We start from the raw sequence: 13,624 nt of genomic DNA, 5'->3' as shown, positions 1-13,624 counted from the left end.
GATTACTGGGTCATATGGTAGTTCTAGATTTAGTTTTTCGAGGAATCTCCATACTGTTTTCCATAGTGGTTGTATCAATTTACATTCTCACCAACAGTGTTGGAGAGTTCCCTTTTCTCCACAGTCTCTCCAGCATTTGTTATTTGTAGACCTACTAATGATGTTCATTCTGACTGGTGTGAAGTGGTACCTCATTGTTGTTTTGATTTGCAATTCTCTAATAGTGATGTTGAGCATTTTTTCATGTGCCTGTTGGCCATCCATATGTCTTCTTTGGAGAAAAGTCTACCCAGGTCTTCTATCCATTTTTCAATTTTTTTTTTCTTTTGAGTTCTATAAGTTGTTTGTATGTTTTTGAGATTAACCTCTTTTCAGTTGCATTGTTTGAAACTATTTTCTCCCATTCCATAGGTTGTCTTTTTTTGTGATGGTTTTCTTTGCTGTGCAAAAGCTTGTCGGTTTGATTAGGTTCCATTGGTTTATCATTGTTTTTATTTCTGTTGCTTTGGGAGACCGACCTAAGAAAACATTTGTATGGTTGATGTCAGAGAATGTTTTGCCTATGTTCTCTTAGGAGTTTGATGGTGTTTTGCCCTTTAAGTCTTTAAGCCATTTTATTTTTGTGCATGGTATGAGGGTCTGTTCTAGTTTCATTGATTTACATGCCGTTGTCCAGTTTTCCCAGTACCACCTGGTAAAGACTTTTTCCCATTTTATATTCTTGTTTCCTGTGTCAAAGATTAATTGACTGTAAGTGTCTTGGTTTATTTCTGGGTTCCCTAGTCTCTTCCCATGGGTCTGTATGTCTCTTTCTGTGCCAGTACCATACTGCCTTGATTACTACAGCTTTGTAATATTGTCTGAAGTCTGGGGGAGTTAGGCCTCCTGCTTGGTTTTTGTTCCTCAGGATTGCACTGGCAATTCTGGGTCTTTTATGGTTCCATATAAATGTTTGGATTGTTTGTTCCAGTTCTGTGAAGAAAATGTCCAGGGTAATTTGGTAGGGACTGCATTGAATCTGTAGATTGCTTTGGGTAATATGGCCATTTTAGCAATATTAATTCTTCCAATCCCGAAGCATGGAATATCTTTGCATTTCTTTGAATCCTCTTTTAATTCCCTTGATTAATGCTTTATAGTTCTCAGCATGTCTTTCACCTCCTTAGTTTTATTCTTAGGTATTTAATTTTGGGGGGGTGTGACTTTAAAAGGTATTGTATTTTCATATTCCTTTTCTAATACTACACTGTTAGTATGCAGTAATGCGACCAATTTCTCCATGTTAATCTTGTATCCTGCTACTCTGCTGAATTCGCTGATGAGTTTTAGTTTTTGTGTGGAGTCCTTAGGGTTTTCTATATACAGTGTCATGTCATCTGCATAGAGTGACAATTTTACCTCTTCTCTTCCAATATGGATACCTTTTATTTCTTTTGTCTAATTGCTGTGGATAGGGCTTTCAATACTATGTTGAATAGAAGTGGCAAGAGTGGACATCCTTGTTTTGATCCAGATTTTAGTGGAAGGTTTTCAGCTTTTTTCAGAGTATTATATTGGCTGAGGGTTTGTCATAAATGGCTTTGGTAAGAATTTTCATCATGAATGGATGTTGGATCTTGTCAAATGCTTTTTCTGCATCTATTGAGATGATCAGGTGGTTTTTTTACTTTTGTTAATGTGGTATATGATGCTGATTGATTCGTGTATGTTGAGCCATCCTTGTGAACTTGGGATGAATCCTACTTGGTTGTCAGGCTTGAGTTGAGATGCAATAGTGTAAGCTATTAAGTGAGATGGGACATAGGCTAGTTGAGGGCATGGGTCTTAAAATCAGATAGACCTGTGTCCAATCTTTATTCAGCCACTTAACATGTCTGTGTTTGTGGCTACATGATCTACTTTATGAGGCTTCTGTGAAAATCACCCTGGATAATAACCGTGAAGCACCTGTGCACAGCACTCCTGTGGTCATGGGACTTTGTGGGAGTAATGTGAAGTGCTCATATGTTTTCATTTTCAGAATTGCTCTGATCAACCTAGATTTCTTTATTAGGCATTTACTCTGATAGATCAAGTCCTATCTTCTTTGCACTTCCTATTAGAGTGGTTACAGCATGAATGACTCCTATGAAAGTTAGTCTTACCTCCTAACCCTGTACAATGAATTTGTTGATTGGATAGATCTTCTCAGTGACAAAGGAAAGAAAGCAACATGCCGACAGTGAGCACCAACAGTGAGCACCTAGGGATGTGAGGCTGCAGAAAGGAAGTGGGTGCTCATGAGCATCTTCTGGGGTGAGCCACATCACTTGTATCAGAGGCCTTGACCCAGGCATGTCATGTGCCATGAGGTTAAGCACCAGAAAGACACCCAGAAATAAGCCCTCAAATCAGAAAAGAAAGGCAACAGAAAAGGTACAAATTACTATTTGTCTGTCTAGTGAGTAGTAAGACCAGAAGAAGATTATTAAATTGCTGAGATCAAACTATGGAGAAGCAAAAGAGAGGTAAAAATATACCCGAGCTCTGTTAACACGCAAATAAGGTTTTCAAAAGAAACTGTTGTACCTATTAGCGCCAGGCCCCATACTGGGCACTGGGGACGAGCGTGACTGCAGCAGCAGACATGGTCCCTGTGCTTGGTGGAAGCATTGTGAGTGACAGCCTCAGAGCTGAGATGAGGAAGGTACAGAGGCTGTGGGAGTGCAGAGGAAAGGCACCCAAACCCAGGCTTCCCCGGAGGGTGAGAGGCCGTGGCATCCAGAGTGGAGGGGGGAGGGAGGCAGGCAAAGGAAGTAGGCTCTGAGGAGGCCTTTGGTTGTCAACTCTGACCTTCCCAGAGAATGTGGCCGTGGCCACAAGAAAATCCATAATTGAGTGGTGAATGTCTAAAATAATTAGTTACCCAAACTCAGGCCAAGATAAGTCAAGTGCAGGATGATGGTGTAAACACCCCATTTCACAGAGTTTTCCAAAAAAAGTCTTGATAACGATGAAAAGAATGACGGCAAGTCAGGCTTGTTGATGCATTTTATTGTGAGATGGGGGAGTCTGGTAAAAAACTAGAAAATGACCATGGTGTAACAAGGAACTTAAAAATGAAGAGTCAGATTTGTAACTTACATACATGAATACAGGAACAAATTGGCACAAAATGTTAAAACGTTGTTCCCAACACTGTTTATATAAGGTTATCCTAATTTGGCTTGCTAATAAGGAAATGAGAGTTTTATGGTTAGGCTAATTTTTAATAAAACCACAGAGCATCATGCTATTAGTCACACAGTGAATTTCAAAATTTAAGAGTTTTATATTAAAAACTGGGTAAAGGTAAAATGACTTGATTGTAGTTGTAAAACTAATACATTCCCATTTAAATTCTGTTCTACAGTCCAAGGCAAGTATAAATGTTAACATAACACTGTTAAATCAAATCTCAATGCAAGAAAACCAATTGCATCTCTACTTTAAATCTTATCAACTTTCCAAATTTTCATACTAAAATATATTATTGTATTAATACAAACTACAGTATTATACACTACACTGTGTAATAAATAAAGAAATATAAAAATAAGACACATAAATATAAAAGTTTTCTAAAACTAAAAGTACATATGTCAGTAAGAAGGGTATTAATACTGCCAGGTTTGAAGACATACAGTACAAAAATGTTGCACAGATCTATAAACTAAAAGAAATAAAATAATACTGATAGGTAAAAATCAGCTAATGTTGTTAATAAACTGGGTCCATAATAACTAACATTTGGAAACAGTTATGAGCCAAATAACAATGGCATGTCCATGTCTGAAATGCAAGTACATGGATAAAGCAGATTAGAAAATTTCCCTTTCATTTCGGTAGAGAAATTCTGGAAGTCAATTAACGCAAAATGAATCTTGAGGAATTAAAGGATGAAAATGTCCCTGTGTTTGGCTTCTCTGACAGAGTCAGTGGTTTTACATTTTATTTTTGAATTTCGGTACAACAAACAAATCAACAAATGCTAGTTATTGTAGGCCACACGTTAGCGACGGCTGGTCAGAGCCTTGAAAATACTGATAAATGGCACTTACAGCACACGGGTCTTGCTTAAGGCCAAAGGAGAGACAAAGCTTTCCTATCACATCCTTCATATTTGTTTACCACATACTCAGACACAATCACAAACACTGATTCTGACGACTCTGCTGCCCTCCCCAGTATTAACACTGTTCGTCCCTGCACTCAGAACTCAACGACAGTCTCTTCAACCCCACTTGAAACCACATGAGGGAAACTTCAGTTCTGCTCTCGGCTGCTTTCTTAAGGCTAACAATACACTTTCAATGAGAACACACTCTACTATGACATCTAAATATGAGAAATGACTACCTTCTAGGTTGAATTTATAAAAGGTAGTTAGCACGGTTTGGAACTGCATTATAGTTCTCTGTGAAGGGAATTTTGTAGTGCAGAAGTTCTCACATTTTAAAAAACATAATAAAATACTGAAGCGGATTTAGCCTATGTTTACCAATAAAAAATTATAAAATTTCTCCCAATTGTACAGCTTAAGAATAAACCAACATAAGAGTGATAATTAATACTGATAAAGTGAAACGACACCAGATGCTTATCTAATTATATTGGTTTCCTTTCACCTGTTAAATCTTTGCTTTCGGAGTCATTAAGTTTTCTAATCTGCTTCATGTTACAAACTTGTTCCTAACTTGAAAAATGCATGAAAAATTACTAGGTCTGAGGTTCAGGCACACCCGGATTTTTTTTTTGTGTGGTTTTTTTTTTTTTTTTTTTTGTATTTTGTATTTTTTTTAATTTTTACTTTACACAGTAGTGAACAGAAATCACAGTATACAGGTTACTGCGTTTCCTTGAAAAGCATGTATAATATAGAACAAACTTCATTACCAATTAGAATTTTTTTCTTTCTAGAAAAACTATTAGGCTTCATTTGTCTTTTCTTCCGACACCTGCTCACTACCCTCGCTCACTTTGTGTTCTAGGCTGCTCTCTGGACTTCCAGCGCCTTCCCTCTCCGCTGTCGCACCTGCGGTCTTGGCTCTGCCTCCCTCCTCCTGCTCCTCCGTCTCCTGCTCCTCCTCCTCCTCCATCTCCTCTTCCTCTTCCTCCTCCTCCTCCTCCTCTCCTCCGGGTTCTCCACTTCCCTTTTCCTCCTGCAGTTCCTCCATCTCTCTCTCCTCCTCCTCTTCCTCCTTGTCGCTGTCTTCATCCTCTTCCCGCGTCGAGCTCTCCCTCTCGTCCGAGTCGCCCTGTGATGGGGATGCGCGGGCCCCCGCGTGCTCGTGCTCGGCCAGGCCCCCGGGCCTGCGTCCTCGGGGCCTGCGTCCCGCTCCTCTGCCTCCCGCTTGCAGTAGGAGTAGCGGTGGTTCATGTGCTGGGAGTAGGAGCCCGAGTGCGAGAAGCGCTTCCCGCACTTGTCACATTGGTAGGGCTTCTCTCCAGAATGCAAGCGCATGTGTTCGATCAAGTGATGCTTGTGTTTGAAGGCCTTTTTGCAGATGCCACACTCATGAGGTCTTTTACCTGAAAATAAGAGCACAGGTAAAAGCTGTGAAATGAAATGGCATCCAACCAATTCAATCCTCATCAGGTTTTGGGGCACTTCAGGTTTATGGAAGTGGTTAGAGATTCATTTTTAAGATACTGCCAGATTTGTTAACATACCTGTGTGTTCATATTTATGTCTCAACAGTGAGCTACTCTTTTGGAAAATCTTGTCACACAAATCGCAGGCATACATTCCGTTTTCTGTCTTTCGCATCTTCTTTTTGGGTGGTGTGGAATCCGAGTCATTCTGCTCCTCCACGTTGGATACTCCTTCCGAGCTGGTGTCTTGCCTTTCATCCTAAAGGAAAAAAAAAGGTAGAAACATTGAATTTAAAATTAAGAGATAAACAAGAGACATCCATGAAAGTACAGATTAAAGAATTACTTTAATTTATACTTTCAACAGCTTGGCCAAAACACGCTCTAAGGGTAGATGGGGGCTGACAGAGCCAACAGTGAGGAGGCAATACAGTCACAACAGAAGCATACAGTCTGCTGGTACTGAAAAGGAGGGACACTGAAAAGAAAGAATATTAACCGTGTAGTAACAACATTCACTTAGTTCCATATGAATCATTAATTCATAAGAAATTGACAGAAAGTTTTAACTGATGAGTTTATTAAATAATCACAAATTCCAAACTGCATCACACTTACCTTCCTTTTTATATCCTGGGTTTCACTAAACAAAAATTAAGTTCTATGTTTTTAAAAAAGGGGTCTTTAATTTGTATCTTCCAGACTTCAGAGTTTTGTGAACTAAACTCCGTTGTGTCCTTAAAAAGAGATAGGTGTGCTCTATCACTTTTCTAAGGCACAAGATGGAAAAACAATGCAGGAGGGTCTGTATTTTCAAATGAGAATACTTGCTAGGCAAAGTGAATCTTTAGAGTTTCAGGCTGTCTCAGGGAGATGATTCTGGGCAACAGGCTCTCATGTAGGTAGAAGAATCCTTTAGGGAGCCTGTAATGGGACTGGGTTCCCTAAGGTCCTGCATCTTGTTTAAAGTCTTCCATTCTAACCTCACAGATTTTCTAAAACTTCAGAGGTTTTCCACGTTTCTTTCATCTTTGTAAGGTGGGAGAGCTGCAGCCATTTTCCTGTCATTTGTAGGCTGCCAATGGTGCTAACGGGACTCTATTTTCATTGTTATTTAATCTAGTCAGATGATTAACTGAAAAATGTTAGTGGTTCCCCCTTTGTTAATCAAAGGTGTGAACAGTGTTTTATACATTGAAAATTTAGATGTAGTGAAAAATTTAGTCATGTGAAAAAATTTTCAAGAGCTACCACAATTACAAAAAGCCCAAGTGGTAGCAATATTCAAGGAGAAAAAGCAGCAAAACATACTTGAGGCAGATATCGTAATTATTTTAGTGGCACCTACTTACAGTATATATTTGGATAAAAGATCAAATTTGTCTTTAGTATTCATCTTATTCAATCAGAAATTGATGGAAAAAAAATGGAGAGATATCAGGGTCAGTGACATAGAAAAAGCCTGGACAATGAGACACACGACAGTCTCTTAAAATGGCTCTATCAAAACTCTGTTGGAGTTCCCTGGTGGCTCAGCAGGTTAAGGATCTGGGATTGTCACAGTGAGTCTAGGATCACTGCTGTGGTGAGGGTTTGATCCTTGGCCTGGGGACTTCCACATGCTGCAGGTGCAGCCAAAAAAAAAAAGACAAAAAACAAAAAACCTTCATGGATTTGATGGAGTTAAAGAGGAAAATACATACACAGATTCACAACTGTATTTCCGTATGTATATTATGACTGAATACTAGTTTATGGCTTATACAATCATCAGCAAATTCATTAGATGAATATATACTTAATTTTTATTTAATTAAACCCTTTTATAAACATAGGTGTTAACACATAAAAGGTGACAGCTAAGTGTGCCTGGCATGAAATGTCTGTGAACAAATTTTCATTTTAGTGATCACATCAAGGCAGAAACTGGTACTTATTTTGGTAACCTAAGTAGAAAAACAGAAATCCAGTTAGGGAGTATTCCAATTTTACCTCCCTCTTCCTGTCTTTAGTTTCAGTCAATCTGTAGCTGAGACTTATTAGCCTTTTTCACAGCAGAGTAAAACTTTAAGCTTCAGTTGGAAACTAAACCCTGGGTTAGTGAACAGCTGCAGATGTGGTAACACAAAAGCTTAGGCACACATTCATCTATTTCCTTTCAAAAAGGAAAGCTTAACAACCTGCTTGGCTCTATCTGTGATGGGTTTTTATTGGAAAAACTCATTGAGGTAAGTCAAACTGGCATCTGACCAGTTGTAGAGGGTGGGGAGGGTTTACCTGATTTCCATTTGGCGGGATCACTTTCAGGGGTGCGTCCTGGACCGCGGGGCTGACGGCCGTCGAGTATGTGTATGCCACCTGGGGGATGAGGACGGCCTGCTTGTTGGCAGCTAGCGCTCGCAAGCACGGGACACTGTTCTGGCCGGCAATGGCCACGATGGTGGGTAACTGGGCAGTGACTGTAGGTATAGCAATGTTTATGGGGTTGGCACTTGGTGGGATTACATTTACAACTGGTTCTGAGTCTGTACCACAACTGTCCTTTTGTGGCTCCTTTTTTGCACAAGACAAGTTCAAGGGCTCCTCCTGGACAGAATAAACACTGTTCTGGTAAACACTAGTGATAGTGGACCTCTCCAGTAACTCTCCCTGCTGCTTTGGTAGTGAAAGATCCAGAGGTTCTACTTGGGGCTCTTCGGCTGCGCCCTCTGCCGTGTACAAGTAACCCTGTGTGTTTCTGGATGAGGAAAGGTTGAGAGGGGAGGGGGGGATGTACTACTTCTGGAGCCATTGACGGCTGACCCCACTGGTAAAACGGGGGAGCTGGTTATCTTCAGTGGACTCTGTTGGTGTCCCGTGCTGTCCTGGGGTTCGTCTGCATCTGGTGGTGGAGGCTGATCGTCGCTCTTTGCAGGGAGGTTGGCTCTGCCCGGTTCAGGAGAAGACGGTTCAGAAGGCTGCACGGAAACCTGTCCGGCCTGCATCTTTTCAAACCACTTTTTCACTACGTCCAGTGGAAGGTTCACTGAGTCGGCAATTTTGGAGAGCTCCTCTGCACTTGGCTGAGCGTTCAGAGCATAATATGCCTTGAGAAGAGACAAGAGGTTCTTTAGAGGTGGCCGACTCGGGGACAAACCGCCCTCTCCGGAGCCCGAGGGGTCCGAGGCCTCGGGCTTGTCAGCCTCCGGGGCTGGGAGTGGCGGGGGCTGGGCGGGCTGCCTCAGGTCACAGTGCTTCAGCTCTGCCAGTGCGCTGGCGTCCCCTGGGCGGTCGTCACACAGAAGGCAGGTGCTGTCGTTCCTTCCTCCTCCCTCAAAGCTTTTGTCCTTCTCAGATTTAACAGTAAGATCTTCTGGTAACTTTTCACTTTTGCAACTGTTTGTGGGGACTGGAGTTTCTTTTTTTAAATTCTGAGGAACAACTTGAAGTTGGCTAGGCTGTTCAAGACTGTAGTTAATGATAATTTTGGTTGTTCCATCTTGATCAACCAAAGGAAGACTGATGGCTGAAATAACAGAATGGCCACCTTGCTGAATGGATGAAGCATTGATTGTTTCTTGTTCTTTGGATGCAAGATTGGCTTGATTATTCTCCAAAACTTGCCTTATTACATTACCATCTACTGCCACTTTAAGTACATTCTGAATATCACTTAAATTGATACTTATGGGAGACACCAAACCCACTGTCGGCAGAACAACGGCCTGCACCACACCCTGAGGAGAGTTGGTTGCCTGTAAGGGGCCACCACCACTAAAAACCCCGTTTTGTAATGGGGTTGAACAGTTGATTCCTGAAGCAACCACTATGGGTTTGAATTCATAATCCACAGGTTCAGTTTTAATTTGGTTTACGGAAAGTTGTTCTTGAAGGGGTTTATTCTCTAGCTTTTGCCGTATCTGTGGTCGGGTGGGACTGCCCGGGGATGCCGAGAGGGAAGGGGAGGAACACTGCGAGGTCTTGAGCCCTGCTCTGGGTCGCCCGTTCACAGGCATCAGGCTGATGCACTTCTTACTGCTGATGTGGGAGCTGTAGGAACCAGAATGGGAAAAACGTTTCTTGCAGTTTGGGCATTCATATGGCTTCTCTCCTAAACAACAAAAAAAATTACATCCATAAATTCTTATGTATTCATACTTTCCCTGAAACAACAATACCAATTTAAAAAGGGGTTACCATATGATATCACTTATAACTGGAATCTAATATCCAGCACAAATGAACATCTCCTCAGAAAAAAAAATCATGGACTTGGAGAAGAGACTTGTGGCTGCCTGATGGGAGGGGGAGGGAGTGGGAGGGATCGGGAGCTTGGGCTTATCAGACACAACCTAGAATAGATTTACAAGGAGATCCTGCTGAATAGCATTGAGAACTATGTCTAGATACTCATGTTGCAACAGAAGAAAGGGTGGGGGGAAAACTGTAATTGCAATGTATACATGTAAGGATAACCTGACCCCCTTGCTGTACAGTGGGAAAATTAAAAAAAAAATTAAATAAAAAGGGGTTACCATGTATGCCTGGGATACAGTTTTATTTAGAATCATTACTTTAAGGTCAAAACCTATTTACATGTTATAAATGCCAGTAAAACATCAGTCTGAGCTATGCATGCTAACCAAGCAGAGAATCTCCTCCGCATGTGTGTGCCATATTTCTGCTAACTCTGAAAAGTTCAAATCATTCTCAAATATCGAATATATTATATCCTACTCTTTCAAGTAATTTCCTTCTTACCCTGTTTCACCAACCTATGTAACTTTCTACATTTCATTCTACTGAATCATCTGTAAGGGAAATTAATGTTAGAGAAAAGGAACGCAGGTAAAATCCCTCCTCAGACTTAAACATGCTCTCCTTCCATATCCATAAGGTTTCTTAAAAACCAGGTATTGTTACAAGCTGTGGCTTATTAGACTGGGATGTGCATACTTCTGGATATATCAGGCAATGTTCTGCCAGGTTTGAAGAGCATCTTGGAGTTTCAACTTTAGGGACAGTGGTATGGTAATTTAAAACATTATCTTGCTATTAAAACACAGGTTATGCTATGATGCACAAATGCACCATTTGTTTTTTCCCTCACATTTTACACAATGTCACAGAAGCCTCCTGCTTGCCGAGGCTTCCCGTAAACGCTCCCCTAGACTTTCTGGGGGTCACAGCATTTGTCCTTCTGGGCTGTTAGGGATACTTTGACAGAGTGCTTTGAGAAGCAGTGAGCTAGCTAAATGGAGTATTTTCATACAACCCAGACTTTTTTACTTGAATTTTAATACATAGTTATAGTTGATCATTTATAATTTAATGGATACCACCTCCCAAGTTCAGGGAGGTAGGAAACTCTGGGCTTGTGTGCCCTTTACTCCGCTGCACTTCTTGCAGTGCAGTCATGAAGATGCTCTCTAAACCTTTTTAGATAAAGGAGTGGCTAATTGTAAAATTTGAAATGTGATGCTGATTATCTACTCAGTATCCAAATGAAGTCTCTAATCTCCCCTTTCTTTTTAATATAAAGGAAAGCAGCAAAAAAAAGTCAAGGTAAGCTCAGCTAGTAAAGTAACTTCAATGTCATAAAGTTTAAAACAAGCACATTATCTTGTCTCAGACATTTATCTGAGGAATCAAACGAGTACTGGCCGGGATCTAACAAGCACTCTGACACGGCTTCCTTCCCAATGAGGAGTTTATTTTACATCGTCCTTGTCACTGGCTCCTCTGCTTAAACTCCTTTATGGAGAGACGGTCCAGGGTGGCTCTGCTGAGGACCAGGGCTCTGTCATGTGCTGTTTTCTTAGCCCTTCCAGGCCTCAGGGTGTTGATGCATAAACATGTAGATACTCAATGGGTCTTTGCAGCAGTCAGATGAAATTATACAGCAAAATGCAGTTCGGTGTGCTCTCAATAAATGGTGGTGATTCTTTCAAAAGGCAGTAAGATGAAGGTTGAGCACTAAGCCCAAGTCGCCTGTTAGAATATCCACTTCCCTGTACTAGTTTGCTTCTGTGGCCACATAGCACTAGTCTAATTTTTCTTCTACAGGCTAGACTTTAAAATTGATGAAGAGCTGTTGCATGTATTTTAAATTTCTCTTGTGTATGTTAGACATAGCCATATCTTTTAAACATTCCTCGAGGGACATGGTTTTCAGAAGCCTTACCCACTTTAACTCACCTCTGGAAATTTTCCAGTTTATCAGTATCTTTCCAATGGGACATCTGAAATGTGGTTCAATCCTCAAAATGCATGAGATAAAAATTTCCACTGGGGGTAAAACAAGGGATATGCCCTACTATCTCTCTTTCTTCAACATTCTTAATTATTTGAAGATATTTTTAGATGAACTACTTGCCTGTTCTCTTGCTCACCAGGAAAATAAGCATCTCTAATATCGATTATTTTTATCTTTACAAGCAACAAGGCAGAGGGGCACAATGGGTAGGGCAGAGGCTTTGGAGTCAGGATGCCTGTGCTGGGGACCCAGTGGTGCCAGTCCCTGCCGAATGACTCTGGACAGGCTCATTAAGTTCTCTGCACCTCCATTCTTCTTCAGGGTTAAACAGGAGGAAATAGTAGCATCTGGCTCATAGGGTTATTGTGAGAACTATGTGACTTACTGCATATAAATAAGTGGGATTCGTTTGTACACAGGTGTCCAATAAGTGCTAGTTATCATGATTATTGTTGGGAATTAGCCTGACATTTTACCCTTGCTAGAAAGTTTGCAGAACAATCTTCTGAAGTCAAAGTCTCCATGATTGTTAGAAAAACCCTTCTTTCTAATTGTAGCTTTACAGTGTTATGGATTATAACTAAAGTATTATCACTTAATTTACCAATCTAGGTTAGTGCTTGTAGCTACTGAGCCCTGGAGGTTCTATCAGGAATGTGCCGCTAAGTTAGGTGCATGATGACCACTGACTTCTCTTAAATGGCTGAGGTGGGTGTTTGGTTGCACCAGATGTCAAAGTTTCCAGGCTAAAATGACAAGAGCACACCACAGACCCAGGTGACTTGCTGGGGAAGGTCAGAGCCCAGGCACCAGTGCTCTCTTGCACCTTCTCTGCACTTAGGGGTGGTGACCTTCTTAGCCTGAGTTCCTACAGGCAGAAGTCAAAGACAGTGACCCATGTGATTCTGCACAGGGTTCATTTCACGGGTATCAGGAGAAAGCAACAGTCTAGGCAATTTCAGGAGTAAGTTAGAAACCTGATCCTCAGTATCTTTTAAAAACTCAGTTGGGAAAAAAAAATTAGAGGCTTCCTGAAGGATATGCAGTTAATTTATTACTAGGTACCCTATAAATAGTGCTTTCAAAACTATTTGTGGTGAAGGATCACTTGTTTTTAATCGTTGATTTTTTTCTTTTAATTTACTATGGACCAAGTATTGTATAAAACACAATGAAACTGTCCCAGCACTGTCTTGGTATAATAGTTTCTAAACGCTTCCCCTCAGTTTCTGTATTTATCTGGGGTGACACTGAGTAGCCCCGCCTGAAAATCTCTCTTTGTAATTAACCAGACCATTAGGAGCTGTAGGCTTGGACAGGACCCACTGGCCACGCTGGTGCAGTGCTTTTTCTGAATCGTACTTTGGTGAAATGTCACTGGCCTCTACTGAAGAATCTTATTTTAGAAAGAAAACATTATCAAATTCTCTGCTGTATTGTTTTAAGGATATTTCTGAGGATGATATAAACTATGTTTTGTTCTTTCTTCTTAATGATGCTTCAAGGAACAATTTTCTCCATGGACTTAGTATCAAGAAGAGTTTTTTCCAGCAACAGTTTCTGTTCTTTTTACTTAAAGAAACTGCTCAGTCTTGGTCACTAATTACAGTTTTCTTACTTTTAAGCCTTAGAGCCTAATTTGTGGTCACTTCTAGCATGTGCAAAGGAATTCATACTATTCCTTTTTTTCACATGTTTATTTCATCCCTGTCTTTTTCTTATGTTTTAAAATTTCTTTCTGTATTAAAATTATTTAATATAAGAGTCAGACAGACA

The 13,624-nt window shown here is 40.7% G+C and overlaps 1 protein-coding gene across 1 annotated transcript in view; it reads right to left on the bottom strand.

Moving 5' to 3' along the window:
• The window catches only part of ZEB1 (zinc finger E-box binding homeobox 1), a 203,026-nt gene continuing 192,414 nt past the window's right edge, over positions 3,013-13,624 (bottom strand). Inside the window, 5 exon segments of the mRNA XM_021064196.1 lie at positions 3,013-5,324; positions 5,327-5,550; positions 5,692-5,872; positions 7,891-8,384; positions 8,387-9,703. Coding sequence (XP_020919855.1) covers positions 4,947-5,324; positions 5,327-5,550; positions 5,692-5,872; positions 7,891-8,384; positions 8,387-9,703 — 2,594 coding nt within the window. The 3' untranslated portion in view covers positions 3,013-4,946.

This window comes from Sus scrofa, chromosome 10 (genome assembly GCF_000003025.6).
Source record: "Sus scrofa isolate TJ Tabasco breed Duroc chromosome 10, Sscrofa11.1, whole genome shotgun sequence".
In the NCBI taxonomy this organism is placed as follows: domain Eukaryota; kingdom Metazoa; phylum Chordata; class Mammalia; order Artiodactyla; family Suidae; genus Sus; species Sus scrofa.
This window is presented reverse-complemented; position numbering and strand designations above follow the sequence as displayed.